The sequence below is a fragment of the Halictus rubicundus genome, chromosome 2 (assembly GCF_050948215.1).
Source record: "Halictus rubicundus isolate RS-2024b chromosome 2, iyHalRubi1_principal, whole genome shotgun sequence".
Taxonomy (NCBI): domain Eukaryota; kingdom Metazoa; phylum Arthropoda; class Insecta; order Hymenoptera; family Halictidae; genus Halictus; species Halictus rubicundus.
The window spans coordinates 11,774,703-11,795,717 of record NC_135150.1 but is presented as its reverse complement, the minus strand read 5'-3'; the positions used below and the strand labels follow the sequence as shown (position 1 = coordinate 11,795,717).

At 34.7% G+C, this 21,015-nt stretch overlaps 2 protein-coding genes across 2 annotated transcripts; both read right to left on the bottom strand.

Moving 5' to 3' along the window:
- Positions 1–1,439: 1,439 nt before the first annotated feature.
- Positions 1,440–9,962, bottom strand: Tapas (tudor domain-containing protein 7 tapas). The gene is made up of 17 exons (XM_076805320.1): positions 9,719–9,962; positions 8,287–8,450; positions 7,990–8,198; positions 7,818–7,912; positions 7,555–7,666; positions 7,032–7,481; positions 6,681–6,854; positions 6,180–6,530; positions 5,935–6,102; positions 5,316–5,573; positions 4,997–5,239; positions 4,498–4,845; positions 4,206–4,423; positions 3,776–3,986; positions 3,569–3,687; positions 3,305–3,456; positions 1,440–3,203 (listed from the first exon to the last, which is right to left on the bottom strand). The coding sequence occupies exons 2-17, from the start codon at positions 8,366–8,368 to the stop codon at positions 2,980–2,982; spliced, it is 3,414 nt and encodes a 1,137-aa protein (XP_076661435.1). The 5' UTR covers positions 8,369–8,450; positions 9,719–9,962; the 3' UTR covers positions 1,440–2,979.
- A 7,049-nt stretch (positions 9,963–17,011) lies between these two features.
- Positions 17,012–20,486, bottom strand: Pabp (poly(A) binding protein). The gene is made up of 4 exons (XM_076805310.1): positions 19,943–20,486; positions 18,934–19,244; positions 17,788–18,730; positions 17,012–17,707 (listed from the first exon to the last, which is right to left on the bottom strand). The coding sequence occupies exons 1-4, from the start codon at positions 20,133–20,135 to the stop codon at positions 17,262–17,264; spliced, it is 1,893 nt and encodes a 630-aa protein (XP_076661425.1). The 5' UTR covers positions 20,136–20,486; the 3' UTR covers positions 17,012–17,261.
- Positions 20,487–21,015: the final 529 nt, after the last annotated feature.

Genomic DNA, 21,015 nt, shown 5'->3' with positions numbered 1-21,015 from the left:
TTCACGAATACGCAAGACCGACTGACATTCATGGACGATCTTGTGAAATTCTTAGTGAACAGAAAATTTCTAAATCTACTAGAGTTGCAAATCTTCGAGCTAACGAGAACAAAAACAAAAGATAAGCAATCTGTAACATCGCATATGCTGAAAGGAAATCCTAAGACCATTATCTCTCTCAGAGCTAAAGTGAATTCTAAGAAAAAACATACAGTAGAAGATAAGCCTAGTGAGTCTCGGTTACAGTATTTTTCTAATAGTAATACAGCATATACAACTAAACAGAAAACAATAACAATATCAAAATGAAGAAAGCTTCGTTGGATTTCAAGCAAGAAAAGAAGTTACATTTGCAAAAGAAAGTGACGACAATGCAAACAAGACCAGTAACTAGAAGCATCACCAAAAGAGATACATAGTTTAATTGCTTAAGGAATACTATAGTATAATTTCTAATGGACGTATATGCTTTCAATAGATGTTTCTAATTTTTGCAATATCTACCTCATGCGCTACACTACTCGAAACGTTTATTGTAATGTTTGAATACTAGAACACTTTCTATTAAGACCTCAGTACCTATTACTTCTCGAAACAACACAATCATGTGCTTTGCATGAATACTGCAGGATTTGAAAGTCATATAGTAAATGTTTCCAGTGGTGTACGCGTAATACTATACCTATACGTAATTAATAAACAAGTCTGAATAGAAAAGTCAATGCACAAAGTCCCCATGAATAGAAATTATCATTAAAGAATGTGTTCCTTACAAAAAATATATTAAACCTTAAATGTGCGAAAAGATAAGTCTATGTTAAAATGACAATTATGATCACACGTGTTTTAAAGCAAATTTTGAATATTTCTAATATGAGTAAAACCCGAATGTTTTAATATCCTCGTCGAATAGATACAACACTAAATGTATATATTAAATTAACTACAACGTGTCTAATTCAACTTATTGATTTGAAAAATTTGTTTATGACTGCCTAGATTAATATTTAAAGTAAAATTTGTAAATGTTCAAAAGGACACTTGTATACACACTCTATGTGTACAATTAATTTTATGTGATATACCCCTTCTAACAATGTCTGTGAATGCTCATATAAAAATACTTTGTAATAAGTATGTAACTTTATTAAGTTATCCAATATGTTAAATGTTACGAATATATATAAAAACTTGTATTTTTGTCTAAAGTTTTGCCCACCATTTATGAAACACCCTGTATTTATAGATATATTTTTTATAAATATATATATTTTTATATATATTTATTTATTTTAATAAATGAGTGAATCGTCTTTTTGAGCTCAGAAAACTATATTGTCTTACTAAATAAGTATTTACACTATTGACACGTTTTATAAAATCTGTTTGTATATGAACTTATAGGAAACTGTTAAGTTAAAATAACTGGTATGACAATATTCGTGTAAACATTAGTATTTATTGGCACCTTTTATCAAGTTATCATTATCAAAAATAATATTTTGCCAAAATGTAACATATAAATTATATACCGTTCCCTCGATTTACGCAATGAACACGTCATTTTCTTGTTGCATTAGTTACAGTAAACATACAAAAAAAAAAACAAAAGAGAGCAAGTGTAGAAAAAAATATGTAACATCGAAAAATCTGACGATTAACTATTTCAGCAAATTTAACCAATGTAAAAGTAATTCAAACGTTGTGATAAGTAACACATGAAAAAATACAGCATTTATGGTCAATATTAATTAACCGAGTATAACCGTGTAAATCCAGAGATCGGTGTGGTATTATCTTATTAATTTCACAGAATAAAAGTATTTTTCATAAAGCATCATAACTAACTAACACCTACAATATAATTTACTATAACGTCGCATACATGTTGAACCTAATTAATGAAAACATCGAACTTAATTTATTGGCTCCTTAAAATAAAGTAAAGATATATAAAGTATAATATGAGCTAGTATAAACGACTATAACATACTGCATACCATAATGTTCTCAGATAATATGTAATAAAATTACATTAGCAAAATTAAATAAGTAATAACAATATCGACAATAGTAAAGGATTTTGCTGTAGGAAACAAGTTAGTATCAACTAATAAAACATGATTTATCACATACAGAACAGAAAATCTTAACGATTACTGGAAGCTAGGATACATACTTTCTTCTTAAATATTGTAGCTTCAGGAAGTTAAAGATTAAAAAAGAAAACAAATAGTAAGCAATATACGCGTACGCGTATGTCAAAAGAATGGAATGCCGTCAGTCGTCGTTAATTCGTTAGTTTAGTCTTTACCATGCCACAGCCGAATTCTATGCAACCACGTTACGCTTCAGCGCATGACAAGAAAAATAAAGGTATTCGATAAACTCGTTCGTAATAAAGAAAATAGCATACATTTCAAAAATGTAATTTATATATATATATATGAAATAAATGTGCGTAGCGACTATACATCTTGTAAAGTTTCTGAGTAGTACACAATATATCCGTTGAAAGTAGTAATGTATTGCTTGAATCTTTAATGAACAAGTTATTACTTCGAGAAAATGTTGAAAAAAATAAATAAATAATGGTTTCTCAAAAAATATAAATTCAGTTCTTAAAATATATGCGCATATCTATACAGCTTTCTCTCTATTTTTTTTTTATTTTTTTTTTTTAATATACTTTTATTATTTGCAGTCACTGAAAGTCGAATATTTCTTCAAATACTACTTAATAACAAGGTTACTTTTATATACAAATACCTACCCTCAAGAATAAAATATCGAGCCTGTACAACGTTACTTTTTAGCACATGTTTATTAGGAAAGAGTATGCTTCATTCATACCAGATGTCAGAAATTAATGCAACTTTCCTCAGTTTTGCTACGTTAACTCTTGAGCCGCTAAAGTTTCGTCGCGCGCGTATCCTAACGTGCATACACTATTCAACGTACGCGTATTTTAACTTGAAATTAGTCCACGAATATAGCCCGACCTTCATCGACTAAGAGCTTATCAATGTGAACGTCCTCGTCTGTGCTAACGTTTATTAACTTCAAACCCAATATTGTGTCACCCGGAGAAAGCCCGTCCGGCTTCGATTCGACAACTATAGAGACAAAACTCTTTTCCACGACCAATTCTTGAAACCTTAAACTGTCCTCGACAGACCAGTCAACGTTAATTGGTTGTATGCCTGTTTGAATAATTACCATAATGTATAAAGTAAAATTTACATAAGTCTAGGAAATTAAAAACTATAAAATTAACGCAACGGAAATTTAGTCGATTACGTACCAGCAAGCCTTGCTTTAATAGCTTGATAAGGCAGTTCTAAGAACTGACTTTTCAGAGGTTGCAACTTATTTAGCGGCAGTACCGACACATCTCCAAAATCACAAAAATAAACGCTAACCATATTTTCTTTGATTATACTCGAAATACATACCCTTGAAAGTGATTGAGAAAACAGAGTGAATTAATGAACTACAATTTTAATAGAGAAGACCAAATGCAAAAGAGGTAGCTTAAAATTTTTTTATATGTTTTTTGTATCTTTACCTATACCAATGGCCATCAATATGTTTAGCAGCATAAAGCTTGCCTTCCCTCACTGTGTCTGCAGATGGAGGAGGGCCTGTGTAGAATCTACAAACATCTTGTAGTTGTGTCATCATAGACTGAAACAAATAAACCAAATCATTTACATAGGTTTTACATTTATAAATAGACGCTTGGTATACATTGGTACATGAATCGTGAACTTACTTCTAAGGAATGCTTATCGTCGAACGGCTGGACAGTAAAATTTCCAGGATGTGCCGCCATTGTTATGTGTACATCGAAATACTCGCCAATTCCCGATATTTTTGGTGGCTTTAAAGACCTGACTTCGTCATCCTCGTTTCCAGCGAGTTTTGAATTGACACGTTCAATGCGTTTCCTTGGTTTTATATTGTTATTTCCATCACCTTGCGACCTAAAAATTACAATAAGAATAATTATTTACCATTCTAGTCTTCGTATTAATTAGAGATGTGTAGGAACCCGAAAATGTCGAATCGAGACAGATAGAGCATATTATTCCGGTAAAATGTTAAGTAAATGTTAAGTGAAATAAAATTTTATACAAATATCAAGAAACGACATTATCTATGGATATTCCTAATATTAATATTAATATTTTTATACAGTATACCTAACTAACTCGTCCTCGAGTGCCAAAGTATTATTGATGGAAACAAGCATGTTGCTCGGTTGAATTCGTTTAAATAATTCTACGACTGGCACATTATTTTTTGATGACACAACTTTCACAAGAAGCGAGTCTCCATGCGGGGCAAGCTCTGTAAGCTTCACAACCATCTTTTCATTAAACATTGATTTATCAACATTATGAAGATGCACCTTTATAGCCTGTTACATAAAAAGAAGCGTAAGTAACATGTTTAATTAATGTAAATGGTTTCAGCAAAAGAAAATCAAATTACCTGAGCCGGATATTTTGCTAAAATTTCAGACAATTTCTCCAAAGACAGAAGATTGCTCTTCGATGTACTGACGGTTTTTCCAAAATCAACTAAAAATGCTTTTAATTGATCGTGGAAGTGACTCACAACTTTCCCTCTGTACCAATTATTGTTCACCGATACGAAGTATGTTTTACTTATGTCAACTTCGGTTACCTTACAATTTTCTACCTCCTCTGCATTTAATCCGGTACATATTAACCGATTTAATAAACTAACTAAGATCTTCATACTCTCAGATTGCACTTGTACGAAAACGTCGCCGTTAGGTTCAATGTGAGAAATAAATACTTCTGATACTTGTCCCTCCTATGAATAATAGATAAAAATATTTAACAAAAATGCTTTCACAAATATTATTAGTTGCAAAAGTTTGTGCCCGATTCCTTGTATTTCAGTATACGAAATCGGGCATAAACTTTCGCAATGAACTAATATTTTTTTTTACACTAATACATACAATGTCCAGGTTAGGAGCTACAGTGTCTTGCAAAATTTGTTTAGACAATTCTGAATTCAAGTTGATATCATCTGGTCCGTGGGTATCTTGGAAAACCACTGTCGTGTATGGTCCGTTATGATCTTTATCACGACTGATCACTTCAACGTACAATGCACGTTCAAGCAGACATTTTTCAATTTGGCCCAAAATAGTTTCACACTCGCTGAAGTCTTCAAAACCGGACAGGCATAGCCTCAGTGCCTAATATAACATTAAGGTTGTAATTCAAGTAAAATATTTTCACTAATTCTAACTTGATAAATGGATATCGTAATACCTGAGCCGGAAGCACGCAAAATGTTTTGTCTAATGTCTGTAATCTGCTTTGATGGAAACTGTCCTCGCCTCCTAGATCGATAAAGAAAACTGTAACCATTCCAGTTGCAGCATTATGCTCGATACAGCGAACTCTGTGCCAGCAATCATCCTCCAAAACGACGTAGTAATTACCAACTTCAATTGGCAATAGTTTACTCGAAGGTATTAGTTTTTTATAATACTGAATCATTTCTGTTGCCATAATATCGAACTGGTCCTGTGAGTAAAAACATACAAATAAATTATTAATAGGAACACCGTTTCGAAAGCGCAAAGTTATTAGTAGACTGTCGATTTTATGGATTTACGGCAACAATGTGTAGGTGCAATTTGAAAGAATACAATGATTAGCTCCTCGGGGTTATTAAAGAAAAAAACATTTTTTTACTTTGGTTTCAATTTCTTGCGATTGATGTAGACAAATGTTATTTTGCATAAAGATCCGCAGTTTAGTAATATGTAGGGGATGTGCGGGCCGCCCGAATCGAGCCCGCTCGACTTTCTGCGACCCGACCCGACCCGAACCCGAATATCGGGCGTCCCGCATTTGCCTAGTTATAAGATATAGGAAAACTTACACTGTGTGCTTCTCCTACAAGCCTAGCCCAGATCTCTGTAGTGCTCATGATGAGCGTAACCGTCACAAGCCAAATATCATCATCTGGTAACTTCAGTGGTTCGGGAGCAGGAGGTCCAATTGGATGCAAATGAATCTTATCATTTTTGGATGAGTTTATCATTCTCACCTAAAAGATAACCATATAAAATAAGACTTTTGTTTCATCGATAAATTCGTACATATAATGTAGATTTCCTTTCTTACCTTCTCGGTAGACGAAACGTATCTGCGCAAAATCACCGAGTTGTCAACTCCTTTTTCCAAAACTATCGCTGGACATTCTTCAATAATTTGCTCCCAGTTTCCTGGCAAAACTTCCCTATATTGCTGTTTATAATATATAGGCACCTGGTGCATGAAAATACCATTTGGGTGCGCGTCTATAATAAATAAAACTCGATCATATATTATATGTTTATCTTTAGTTTCGTTGAGTCTGGACGGTGACCCATATTTCTCCGTAAGATCAAGCAAAGCCATTTTTGCTGCAAGCTTCTCCGCCTCTTCTTCTGAACGCGCTTCTTCAGGGTAACTCGAAAATCCATGTGGTCCAATCTGGACAAATAGTCATGCACATACATTCACTTGAAAATCATAAAAAATGCATAATGAAAATGTGAATGAGGATCAAATCCCAATTTGGTTTAGGGGCACAATTGACCACCTTATCCGACTACACCACTTTACAATCAAATTTTTACAAACCTTGACTTGCGCAAACACCGCTTGCTCTCTCGCATTTTTAATTGTTGTAGGGCAAATTTGATAAACCGGTTCCGGAAGGCTTAACGCAGCAGCTTTTCTTTTTAACTCCTCCCGTGGATCACTCGAATGTGGTGCTTTCAGCACATTATTCCTTCTGACATTAAGCAGTGGTGGCTGGAAAGAGGATGTTCATCTTGTTATATTACCCAAACTATTATTCTAAATGAAATAATATGTGAACCTTGTTGAACCGTGCTAGATGCTAAAATAAATATTTACCACAGTATTCACCGCTGTATTCATCACTGGATTCACCACTGGTTTCACCGCTGTATTCATCACTGGATTCACCACTGGTTTCACCGCTGTATTCATCACTGGATTCACCATTGGATTCATCAGTGGATTCATCACTGGATTCACCATTGGATTCATCAGTGGATTCACCACTGGATTCACCACTGTATTCATCGGAGATTTGTGAAATTGCGACATTTTACCATCCGTTAAAACTTGTCTGGGTGAAAGAGGCGACAACACCTCGGGTTGTGGCAGACTCGATGGAATATTGGTAGGTAAATTAAGCAATGAAGGTATAGTAGAATTAACTTTAAGCCTTTCACTCAGATTATAAGGTTTTGCTTTAGGAAGAGTGCCCACATTATTATTCACAGTCTTTGGTTTTTGATTTATCACAGGTGCTACCATCTTTTCATTGCTTTTGACATAGGGATCAACTTTAGGCTTATTAGAACTTTGGCTCGGTGGTACAACTGCATTTGCTTGTCTTTCTTTCAGTCTCTAAAAATGTATAAAGATGAATAAAACATTTTCACCGAGGCAATGATCCATACAACATTTGAGAACCACTTACTTTACTTGGAGATGTTGGTGGCACTCCAGAATTGCATTGAATGTATCTTGGCTTTTCATTATTTTGATAAATGGTAATTTTTGTCGGTTGCATTGCGGGGACTGTATTCTCCCTACGTAACACGTTTAAAGTTTCATAATTCTTTCTTAAATTTAAGTTTTGCTAAGACTATTTTAATCTATTCAATGTATCTGACCAAAAAATGCTACGTACTATGACAGCTTGCAAATTTAATCACTGAATTAAAGTAAAGATATAATTACCTTCCAATCATATGAGTAGTATCAATTCTTGTAGGACGAGGATACCTTTTTGCCGCTATAGGCGGACGATACGGCGTTGAATGTCTAGTATTCACCTAAAAAAATAATTAAACAAACGTATTATATTGAATGCTTATATAAAATACAGCAACGTGTGCAAACATTTATGTACCAATTTTTTATGTTTCTTAGTCGTTGTCTTTTGTCGTGAAATTAATTTTGAAATGTGTGCAGATTCCGAAGTAGGCAGTGCCTCTATGAAATAATCCCCTCCTCTTTCGCTGGTTCGAATACCAGGAACAGTGTTTAGGAAAGCAACTAGGGACGAATATCCAAGCTTTTTAAATGGTATATTTTCATCAAGAAGGATCTTATAATCCCCTGAAAAGATATCAGCATAAATGTCAGTCACTTCAATGTGAAAATCTAAATTAAAGACAAATTAACATCTGTTTATTTGTTTACTTACTACTCAAGTTATCTAGTCTAAGTCCACTCTTAGAAGATATCAGACATGCTCGAATATTTTTTATTACTTCGTCTTTGTCCATATTACTTCTACTCTATGTCACGAATATTAATAATAAAAATAATGTGTATAACTCGTAGCTTGTAGCTGTAGTCACCGTTATCCTGCAAATATTCATTAAAATGAATATAAATGCGTTACCGTGTAACAACGATCAAGATTGTTAACGTTAATCGTTCGGCTATAACATCCGATCTAAATAAACAATTAATTTAACATTTTTATTACTTTAACACGGTCAACAATAAATTCCGTCGATTTGCTTACACTCTTTCATTTATCATGGCATGGCGTTTATTCATGATAAAAAATTACATTTACGTGTTAGACTGCGTCTCGCGGACGTTTTGACAGAGAACGATAAAAACGAATGTTTACAACATACTAGAGTGAAGAGTTAACGAATGAACTATAACAATTACAATGAAACAAATGAAATCCACAACAAATTAGTATTCCGAATTCGTATGTGAGAATGTGTGCAACTCGGCCAACACCGGCAAATGGCGATCGCATCGGTATTGTAGTTTGCGATAGGATTAACGAGCTTGTCAATTAACTACGAGAAAATGATAAATTTTTAATCGTTATTTCAGACAGATGAAACACGAAGGTTCCTGGTTCCGATGAAATGCAGTGAAAATATTTTAGTGTATTACTTCCGAATTCGCACACGTAAATATCCGTTCTTATTTATTATTCCAATGACATTTTTTTATCGCTCGTTTACAATTCACAACACGATTTAGCCCCCGCGAATTTAATATTTAAATTTATTTCAATTCGTGCGGCGATATGGTACCTTCTCTAAATCACTATATGGATTGATCCCTTGATTTCAACGGAGTCGAGATTCAAATTCAAATATCTGTGACAGTCGAAAGATAATAGAAATCTGTAACTGTACCTACAGTTCGCGAGAATCTGGCACGACTATTAGAAGTCCGATTGCTCAACAACGATGTCGTTCAATTATATAGTTTCGCCGGAAATTAATGAATAACAAATATAACGCACAAGTGCTTTAATAGTCGAGGCGCGATAATAACTAGTTTCGTTAGAATAAATGCATTATCAGGCTCGACGTCGTACAAACTGATAGAACCAATTATTGTTCCAGATGATATGTAACGAGAGTATTTACAACTAGAATAAAAAGGCTTTAACAACTGATGTACACACCGAACTACGCACACATAATACACTAATCGCGGGACATAGTGTCACGCACGTGCGAAAGAATGAATTTGAATCTTTATGGAATCCCTGTCATACCAGGATCACACGATAATTTGTCGAAGAACGGAATACCTATCGCAAAAAAAATTGAGGCCACCGTTATATATCTATACAAGTCGAAGAGGCAGCATACCTTTTTCCCTTAATCGTCGTACATGCAAGAACAGTCACAAAACACGGCTCCTCGAAACTTTAACGAAATTTAACCACTTCCTGCAGAGAGCGATCACGACTTGGCAACAACTCGATTGAATCTAACATTCCCTTGTTTATCTCTCACGAAGAGACCTGTTCCCTAACTCCATTACACCACTGCAAAGCAGCAGCCCAACCTATCACCACCTAAAGCAACATGGAATTCCTCGGTCGGCCAATCGGATACCTTCGCTGCACTCCCCGCTACACCGTGGCGGACCAATCAGCGGACAGAGACTAAAGGGCGGAACATTTAAGGAGCAGCGTGCGATCAATTGATTGTTTCTGCACTTTTAAATCCGAGTTGGCCAATGTTTAATACAATTAACGAGCACTGTTGAAATATATAATCATCAATTGCAATTAACAATTAAATTTTGAATGTAGCTGATCTATAATCGCAATTAAGTAGGTATTTTATAAACAAATGAATCAATGATTATATGATTTATTCAATTGTCTATTAAACTAATGATTAACCATTAAAATTCTCTTCACTGTAAAATAAATGTGTCGGTACGAAGCTATTAATATATTTTTGTTGTTTTATTATTACAATTTAGACAGTAATTGAGATCTTGTTTATTAAGATGTATTAACCTAGACTAACACTGAACCTACCAAGCGCAAAACATATAAAAGTGAAACGTCTTATATAAGGGAGAAGATTGGATTTATTAAACTTTGTACGATTTTCATTATAATATGTGCTTAAATAGAAAAGTCAATTCAGTAATTTCATATGATCATTTTAAATTTTCATTAGAGGCTCAAATAGAAAAGTTGTAAAAAGTGCCATTCTTATTTTCTCATGTAATTTTTGCCAATTGCAATTTTTTCAAAATCTTTTTTGCACATTATTTGGAAAACCAATTCTTCTAATTGCTTAAAAAAGTCAGATCGTTTGATCCAATTTAAAAAAAGTTATACTGTTTTAAAGGGCGTTCGAATACTTTCGTGAGCCTGTGTATAAAATATGTTATTCATATTATTATTATTGTATAAAACTGTGCACGCATATTTTCCTCCTAAATCAATTTTTATAAAATTAAGCGAATAATACGAAACGCAGAAATGAAAGAATAGCGTTAAAAATGAATTACTTCGCTGCGAATTTGTCACGTTGAAACATGCGACAGATGTGATTGTAAAAAGCAATTGGAATGGTTACTGCTTCGAACCAATGCGAAAAATTCGTGCTTTTCGGATCACATGCGGACCAGATGTTTTACAATGCTTTTTGTTGAAATCGAAGAGACCTCGCCTCGAAAAAAATACCTATAGGTTGTCGCACGAACAAATAAGGCCTAAAGCGAAGTAGATAGCCTCCGGTTTTTGTTCTATTGACCTGAAAATGGAGAAAGGATACTTTCCCCGTTTCCGCTTCTTCGGGACGTGCAATAAAAGTCCATCGACATGTGGCTGTAGCAAACGGTTCCGAGTTTAGCAAAGAAGGCACCATTTAGCTTTCCGCGTTATTAGGGTTCTTCTAGACCCTCGAACCACTTGTATAATTGTCAAGACGATACACATGGCTGAAAGATTTGCTTACAATAACACGATAAGGAAACTATTGAATGTCCTACGAAAGCAGTGCTCAAATGAGTCACGCTATTTGACGCCTCCGAATGACGTTCTCGAATTTTCTACCACTTAGATTTTAAGTGTTATGTCTAAGTCTTAGACATACAGTCACTTAATTGATGGCACACACTTTAAATCAGAATAACTTTTTTTATAAATGGACCAAAACGACTTCAGTTTTTCTGCCCAGTTAGAAGGATTAGTTTACTGGACCCATAAATTACAGTGGGGGTACCAATTACGGTACCTACATTAATTATACATATTTTTAAAGCATAATGAATATTAAAAAAGGAATACTAAATTTTTTCAGTAAAATCAGTTAATATATACGTTATATATCTCTTTTTTTAATATTGCTTTAAAAATAAGTATAATTATAATATAGTAATTAGGTCCCTTACCCTATGATGAAAGAAAATCTTTGAAAAATTGCGTTTAGTTTGAATTAAGAAAAAAAATAGTAGAAATTGCTTATTTATACAACTTTTTTGTTTCTGCTTGTAACGAAAAAGGAAATATATCTTGTAAAATCATATAAGTTATATTTGTATACATGCTGAAAATTTTCACCAAAATTGATTTATGAGTTATACACGATTAAAAATTATGAAAATTACAGTTTCTCACGATTTTCAGCCTATTTTTGCCTACTGATGGAATGTTTATGCGAAAGACCTTACGTTGTTCGAATTACCTTTTCGTGGTTTTCATATCGTCGACGTTTCTAAAAAATATATCATAACTATTGTTAATATTGTCGTCTTTAAATCATTACAACTTACTACTGGAATAATACTACTACTTATTCCTTTTAAAAAGCATTATGGAATTTGCAATGTAAATACATTTGTTAAAGCCACAAACATTTCAGTTGAAATCGTTCTGATACTTTCGTGATTCACTGTACGTAACTGACTGTTCATACACAAATTTATTTATTTTCGGAATCATTTATTACAAACATTGTCCGTTCTATTTAGTGGAAAGTTGATCTTGACTCTCGCCAATGCCCGATTGTAAAATAACACATTGCACAGAAATTTTTAAAAATGTTACGAGTATCAACATTGATTGCAACATTCTTAGTATGTTTTCTGAGCCAGTGGACAACAAACAATTCGTTTCTTTTAATTTTTGTTGCATACTATATTATCAAGAATCCCTTAAATTTTCTTCCGTCTGTTATGGAACATAGTGTATGTATGTTTTAAGAAGTACAACAAATTTTTAACCACAATAAGAACCGTAATCAAAATTGAATTTCCGCTAAAATCAGATTAGATTCTAAATTGTCACCACGCTCGTGACGGTACAAATTTGATTAAATACATTGTAGAATATGCATATAAGCAGTTCAAATATTATTACTTTTAATATATGTAGTTTAAGATCTTCGAAGATAATTAAAGTCAGCAATGGGTGGCTTAGTCCCACGGCTGTCAGAATTAATACACACAATAGAAATCCGTTGTCTGTACGCTAAGCAGGCTCTCTTTATTTTCCTCTGAGTTTATGACTGCATTGATGACTGTAATGAACGAAGTACCGCACATGTTCGAGCTGGCACAATGCCTCCGAAACCCGGACCGTTTCTATTCAGTAAACCTAATTTAGAAAACTGGTGTGCGCGTCTCCTTTTTATTGCAGGCTGCCGGTACCAGAGCAGAGGTGCGTGGCACATGGCGCACCAGGTACGTATACCTGTACAGGTACTACAACGGTTAAAGCATAATTAGCTACAGGGTAAGGGACCCTACTACTGTGGAGGTACCAATTACTGTGCCTATATTTATTATACTTATTTTTAAAGCATAATGAATATTAAAAAAAAGAGATACAGTCTAAAACTGTGTATATTCATGCCAATAATAAATTTTATGCGGAAAAAATGATTAATAAATATTCTTAGATGTTTGTAGAATAAATTTTGCGTAAACAAAATTTTATTTCCCTTCAGCGTTACACAAAGAATCAACAAAAATGAAAAAATATGCAGAAACAGACGCGTAGAAAGTATTCGTACATCTCTTATTTTATATACTTAATATAGATATAAACACAACTTGACCTCCGAATATAACGAATAACAACAAAGCTGTTCAGTTAGCACAGAGCACTCGTAGAATTAAAGTCGAAAATTTGAATTGGTCTCAACATGGGTCGTAAAGGTTCCGAAACAACGGAGGAAGTGCGAAACATTATTGTTCAGTTGCACAATCAATGCCAATCGCTTAGCGAAATTGCTAGCATACCGGGTAGACCAAGGTCTACTGTTCAAAGTATTATCGACAGATTTGGATTACGAAAAACAATTTAAAATAAAAGAAGATCTGGACGTCCGCGAAAGATAAACGAGTATGATCGACGACTAATTATTCGTAAAGTTAAACAAAATCCGCGTATAAGTGCCGCACAAATTACAACAGAGCTTAAAAACAACGAAGATATACATGTCTCGGCTAGTACTCTAGTAGTAAGTAGTGAATTACTTACGAAGTAGTGAATATCACGGTAAGGTTGCACGGAAGAAGTATTTTGTAAAGGAAGTTAATCGTAAGGAGCGACTAGAATTTGCTAAACAACATGTTAACGCTCCAATGCAGTATTGGAAGAAGGTAATTTTCACAGACGAAAGCAGATTCGAAGTATTTGGGACCAAAAATCACTTCACAGTATGGAGACAAAAAGGTACTGAGTTCAATAAAAGAAATTTGCGACCCACGATAAAACACGGCGGGGGCTCTGTATTAGTCAGGGGTTGCATGAGTGCAGCTGGAGTGGGATCTTTACATTTCATCGATGGTATCATGGATCACAGAGTCTAATTGACATCCTTAAAAATCACCTCCATTCTAGTTCAAATAAAATGGGACTTACCAACAATTTTATATTCACCCATGACAATGATCCAAAGCATTCTGCATATAATACTAGGCAATGGATTTTATATAACACACCAAAATACTAGAAGACACCACAACAATCACCAGACATTAATCCCATCGAACATCTATGGGATTACTTGGAGAAAAAGATTCGTAATCACAATATTACATCTAAAGAAAGTTTAAAAGCTGCTTTACTAGAAGAGTGGAATAAAATAGAGCCTGCTACAACATCCAACTTAGTACATTCCATGCCAAGAAGGCTCGAAGGTATTGCAAAATCAAAAGGCAATCCCACAAAATATTAAACCCTTAAATATTTAGTATATTTTCATAGTTCTTTCGTTTGATATTTGACTGTATGAATACTTTCTACGCGTCTGTTTCTGCAAATTTATCTGTTTTTGTTGATTCTTTTGTAATTCTGAAGGGAAATAAAATTTTGTTTACGCAAAATTTATTCTACAAACATCTAAGAATATTTATTAATCATTTTTCCTCATAAAATTTATTATTGGCATGAATATTCACAGTTTTACTTTCAATTTGTCACTGTATATGTACAACACACACATATACAGGGTGAATTCGATGAAGCAGGACACCTAAATATCTCCGTTACTTTTCGTTGTACAAAAAAACTTCGTAGGACAAAGTTACACTGTTTGAAGGGTCACATATAACGGTGTAAGGGAAAAAAAATTTCAAGGTCGTTTTTATGAGATTTCAAGGTTATCGATGTTTTTTAAATGGAATGATATATTTTCGTTAACGTAATGTTGTAGCTGACAAAATAACGAAAAATGGTATAAATAAAATTCAACGTGTAAGATTCATTTGATGTATTTCTGTTACGCCAAATGTTCAAAAATATTCACTTGAGCTGCTATACATTCATTCAGCCGTGAAGTTACAGAATGTACTGCTGTGTAATTCATTTCTGAGGAAATCGACGCACAAGCCTGGACGATTCTTTCTTTCATGTCGTCTATAGTCGTTGGTGGTTCACTATAAACATCGTCTTTCAGTTTACAAAGACGTTTTGTTACGTGCATGAATTCGTTATATGTGGCCCTTCAAACAGTGTAACTTTGTCCTACGAAGTTTTTTTGTACAACGAAAAGTAACGGAGATATTTAGGTGTCCTGCTTTATCGAATTCACCCTGTATATATATGTCAGTTAATATATTAACTGATTTTAATGAAAAAAATTTGATATCCTTTTTTTAATATTCATTATGCTTTAAAAATCCCTTACCCTATATCCTACTCCATGGATCAAAAACTCGGCCGAAATTAATAGGATTCTCTTTGGCATAGATAATGTACCCTTTGAACTCCTAGACTGGTCCTGCAGAAACTCACGAATCGAAAAATTAAAAATACTCTGAGTCATGATTTATCATGTAACTATTACGTATGATATTCTAAAGTGACCTTTGAACTGTAGGGTTGAGGATGCGAGAACCCAGGAGTCGAAAAAATTAAAAATTAGAACACTTTTCGCGGTGTAAAATACTCTTAGTCATGATTTGTCGTGTATATTAAGTATGATAGTATAAAATTACCATGTCCACTGATAAAAGGAATAATGCTAATTTTGGACCTAATATTATTTTGTGTTCTTGTGTGCGCTCTTTATCACTGGCTATATTTTATTGCGAATAATAGTTTTCTGAGATGTACAGTAATTATTAGTATAACTTCCACTGTAAATTTATAAATTGGAAAGTAAATTTTCAATTCTTAAGAAATGCTAAATTTTGGCATTCTCCATTTATCCCTTGAACCCTTCATATGTGATGAATGTTGTTCATGTAGTTGTGCAATATAGGTGCAAACACAAATAAAATCCATATTAATTCCAAAGAATAAATAAATAAAGTTACTGATCGAAAAAAGACTATTCAAAGTCTAAATGCACGGAGATAAAAAAAAATGAATGCCCCCACCCTTGTTCTATGGGTAAAAGGACACTGTGACATGAGGCATTCTTTTTAACGGATACGAACATTATTATTAATTTAATATACAAGGGAATCAAATTCAGCTTTTTAACGCATCTTTAAGATGTGATATAGTATATGTAGAAACAAATTCAACGATAGATGCATATCGAATTTCGGATAAAGCAACAATGTTTGAGAAATTCTCTTAGAAAATGGAAATATAATTTCATTAATTCCGGAGAAAAGGCAGTTGCAAAAGACAATTACGGTCGCGTCAACGTTAACAGTGTAGGAAAAAATTTTCTGAATCACGTAAAAAATTGCGCTTATCTTGAAGATCATTATTAACCGTCGGTAAAATCAATGTCTCATAACAGGGGAAGCTCGGAAGGAATGTGAAAAGATTTCGCAAAGAAACCGTCTGATTGGTCAGGCGCACATGGTTGAGTCACGCATTCTTGCTATTTTCTTTTTTTTGTCACCACTATCACTACTATCACTACTACTTCAAATATATCATATCGCGTGACTATGGACTTCGCTCCCCTTGTCCCTGTGCCGTCCCGCGACTCACGTCACGGACACTAGCAATACGTACCTTATTAATCATTTTAATAATCTCGGATGGGACAATCGTAGATCTAGTTTAATAAATAACATAAAATTGTAGTCTAAATACTTCAAATAATTTATTTTGTCTTTACATTGTTATAGGTACCAAATGGAAATAAAACATTAACATTAAACACAAATCTTAAAAAATAAAGAGTATGAATTCGAGTAAGGAGACGAGGACAAGAATAAACTCATTTGATAGTTTTAAAGGAAAATTTATTATCATAAAACTTGATGAAAAACCCTTTCACGATCAGTTATTAATTCTGAATAACAATTGTTCCTGTCATTCTTGCTTGTAGTAATCGTTGAAGCCATCGTAAAGCTTTTGTTTTTAGAAGTAATCTCTTTTTAAACCAAGGATAATTGCAGAATGAGGAAGAAAAAATTAACATTTTACGAATAATTAAAGAAGAATAAAATAATAGCCTAATATAAGATGGTTTACTCTTTTTTAGAAGCCACAGCCTGTTTGGCCTGATGAGCCTGCAGTACAGCTACGGCCTCCTCAACCTTGGCTTTCAGCGACTCGTTGTGCTCCAACATATGCAGGAGCTCTGAGTTGTCGATTTCCAACAACATTCCAGTGATCTTTCCAGTAAGTTGCGGATACATACATTGAATCAACGGGAAAAGACGCTCTCCTAACATTTGTTTCTGCTCTTGTGGTGGAGCAGCTGCCAACATCGTGGCAGTCAAAGGTTCTTGGCCTTGAATATGAACAGCTTGCTGAACTGGAGTAGGAGCAGGGATTGCCATTGCTTGAGGTGGATTGCGCATGTTCGAAGTGTATTTGTAATTTGGCGGACGGTTCGGAGCTGAAACTCCCACTGCTGCTGGACCGGCCATAGAACGGCTTTGCATGTTTGCACCGACCACCGTTTGTTGACCTGCAACGAGAAATAAATTAGCAGAAGCTCTAACCATGGTTTACATGCAGCAGAATCATTGTTCATTAAAATTTCATTACCTGTAATTGGTCGAGCAGACAAAGTATTGCGCATAGTACTAGCTTGCGCAGCAGGAGCACGTGGTGCCGTTCTAAACGGACCTTGCATCGTAGCAAAACCGGAACTACCAGTTTGTGCATTGGGCCGTACTTGATTCGGTTGCGCCGGCCAGCGTGGCGTAGCACGGATCTGTGCCATCTGTGGTCCATAGAATCTTTGGGGCTGTGGTATAGTGGGAACAAAGTAGTTTCCAGCACCGCCCGGCTGAAACATTTGACCCATTTGTTGCATACGCATGTTCGCCAAGCGTTGCATATACTGTGAAGCGAGATGCGCTTTACGATCTTCTTTACGCTGAGCCAGTGCAACGTATAACGGTTTAGTAACTATTATGCGACCGTTCATTTCTGTTACGGCTTTGGTAGCTTCCTCTGGGGCTGAGAAACAGACAAATCCGAAGCCCTTGCTACGTCCCTCCTCTAACATCACCTTCGCGGACGTAATTGTTCCAAACGGTGCAAATTCTTTTCGCAATCGTTCATCATCTATGCTATCGTCCAGATTCTTTACGTAAAGATTTACACCCTGGTAACGTGTTAACCGTTCTATCTTCAATTGCTCGAACTTCCGTTTAAGTTCCTGCTGACGTTCCGCTTTCTTTTGCGCCCGTCCAACATACATACACTTCCCTTCGGCAATCTCTTTTCCGTTTAATTCAAGTACTGCTCGTTCAGCAGCGTCTGGATCCTCAAAAGCTACAAAGCCAAAGCCTCGAGATTTGCCATCATCTTTAATCATGACTTTGTGACTGGTGATGGTCCCATATTTTTCAAACATTTCTTTCAGTTTGTCATCTGTCATGTCTTCCCCGAAGTTTTTTACGTAAACATTGGTAAAAAGCTTGGCTTTTTCTCCCAGTTCCTTTTCGCGTTCCTTGCGCGGTATGAACTTACCAACGTACACCTAATAATCATAATAATCGTTTAGTGATCTGCTCAGTTTCTCTCTTATGGTAGGGTACTTGAAAGTGTAAAAAAATGCAATACTTTTCTTTTTAACGTATACATTAATAGTTTAATTTTTAAAAAATAGTTTTTCTATCTATTAGGACAAGTTATAGGGACAAGTACCCTAATATAAGAAAACATGATTAAGTGAAAACTTACCTTTTTTCCATTTAACAACATGCCATTGACTTTATCAATTGATTTATTTGCTGCCTCTTCGGTTTCAAAATGAACAAAACCATAACCTTTAGAAACACCGGATTCATCCTGAGCCACTTTGCAACTAAGTATGTTACCAAAAGCAGAGAACGTGTCGTACATTGCTTTATTGTCTATGTTTTTATCTAAATTTTTGATGAATACATTTCCAACACCAGATTTTCGAAGGGAGGGATCACGTTGAGACCACATAATACGTATAGGCCGTCCCTTTATCATATCAAAATTCATAGTGTCCAATGCACGTTCGGCTGAAAACAAATCCAGAAATGTCATCTAATTTTAATTAATTTCAATTATACAATAAAAACTCATTGTACAACACCTAAAATTATATTTTACCAGGTCTAGAAATTTTTTACTTTGCAAGAAACAAAAGAATCGTATTTTTTCAATTACCATAGACTATTTATAAACGGCTGTTAATTTAAAAATATACGTCGCAATCAATAATTTGAAATTCATAGTGCTGTTATAAATGTTAAATACATTCCTGAATGTTCTAATTATAAAAATTCTAGTTGCAACATAATACAATTTTTTTTTGTTCGTCTTAAGTACTAATATCGCCACATTGTGCGCAATACGTATTAAGTGCGTTTCATAATAATATACGAGGTACTTAATAATATCGTTCGGGTACAGTTAATAAATATTAAAAGCAATTCGATATAATTCATTGTTAACATTGCCATTGTAGGCGACAGCTGGTTGTCATCTAAAAAAAAAACGTAAAAGGTAATAACGGAAAAATAAAAGGTATGACTCAACCAACCGTCACCACTACACATATTCTACTTTGTCCCGTGCAAAATCCAATATGGTGGCATCGTACGATGCGAAACACGTGTCACGCGCAGACAAATGATACAGCGAAAAGACACGATTTATGAAGGGTTTTTCGAATCTAGGTCATAGAAATATCGTAATAAATCAGTAAAACACTCACCGTCAGCCGGTTGCTGAAAGTTGACATAAGCATAACCAAGGGAACGTCGGGTAATCATATCACGGCAGACGCGTATCGAGAGTACAGGCCCAGCCGATGAAAACTTCTCGAAAAGCATCGCCTCGGTGATATCACCATGCAGGTCTCCCACGTAAAGTGAGGCCATCGGATAATTCGGAGCTCCCGGATTCATTTTTGTAGTATTTCCACGTCGTGCGGGCTACTTACGTTCAAAATACTCTGGTTTTTGGTTTCTCCTGTTCCTTCAATATGGCTTGCGCTCTTCCGACCACGTTGCTCTTCGTAACGCGATGATTACTATTTTTTTCCACACTTTACTTATGTTTCACGGTTTTCAGCTACGGTTTTTCGATTTTTTTGTTTGTATTTTTTGGAATTTTTATATTTTTTTTTGGTTTTTTTTTTATAGAAGAGTTATTTCACGAATGGAGGTGGGTTGTGTGACCTATTTTGTGGAAAAAGGAGACACAACCACACGTGAACACAACTCTACTCTTAATGAGGAAGAGGCATTGAAAGCAGTTCCCGCTCCGCTTATATACCAGCCACCGAACGTCTACGCGCCGGAAAAGTAGTTCCTCTTAAACACGTTACGCCATCTTCAACTCGATCTAGGGCATTTTCGAAATAATTCTAGGATGAAATAAGTTTTCGAGAAGATTAAATTGTCGCTGCAGAAAAATTGTACCTAAAAAAATAGTACAATCAATTTTTGAATGAATTTTAAAGAAATTTCCAAGGAATTATACGACAATAACTTCGCATTAGATTTATAGGAACATTTTACACCGTTACATTCTGCAGTATTTTTCCGTTACTGTCCGTTATAAATTCAAAATCTACTACGATGATTTTGAACTTCCGTCACTCGACAATAAATAAATTTTTCTGTGCATTATCTGTAACCATATTTTGTGTAGTAACCAAGTAATTGTACTGTCAATGTTTCTCGCTATATCAAACATTCAATTGACCGTCTGAATGCATCAAGTGCCCCTTATCGTCTAGTCACATTGTGGTCTAGACAAAATGAATTCCATACCGGCTCGTAT

What these genes read in the sequence shown, in the direction of transcription:
- Tapas (XM_076805320.1), bottom strand. Translation starts at nt 8,368, where the DNA reads ATGGACAAAGACGAAGTAATAAAAAATATTCGAGCATGTCTGATATCT. An exon ending in TAGCTCCTAACCTGGACATT is followed by an intron (nt 4,846 to 4,996) that starts GTATGTATTAGT and finishes TATTATTCATAG; the next exon opens with GAGGGACAAGTATCAGAAGT. An exon ending in ACGATAAGCATTCCTTAGAA is followed by an intron (nt 3,688 to 3,775) that starts GTAAGTTCACGA and finishes TATTTGTTTCAG; the next exon opens with TCTATGATGACACAACTACA.
- Pabp (XM_076805310.1), bottom strand. Translation starts at nt 20,135, where the DNA reads ATGAATCCGGGAGCTCCGAATTATCCGATGGCCTCACTTTACGTGGGA. An exon ending in CTTTCAGCAACCGGCTGACG is followed by an intron (nt 19,245 to 19,942) that starts GTGAGTGTTTTA and finishes ATTTGTTTTCAG; the next exon opens with CCGAACGTGCATTGGACACT. An exon ending in TGTTGTTAAATGGAAAAAAG is followed by an intron (nt 18,731 to 18,933) that starts GTAAGTTTTCAC and finishes TATGATTATTAG; the next exon opens with GTGTACGTTGGTAAGTTCAT.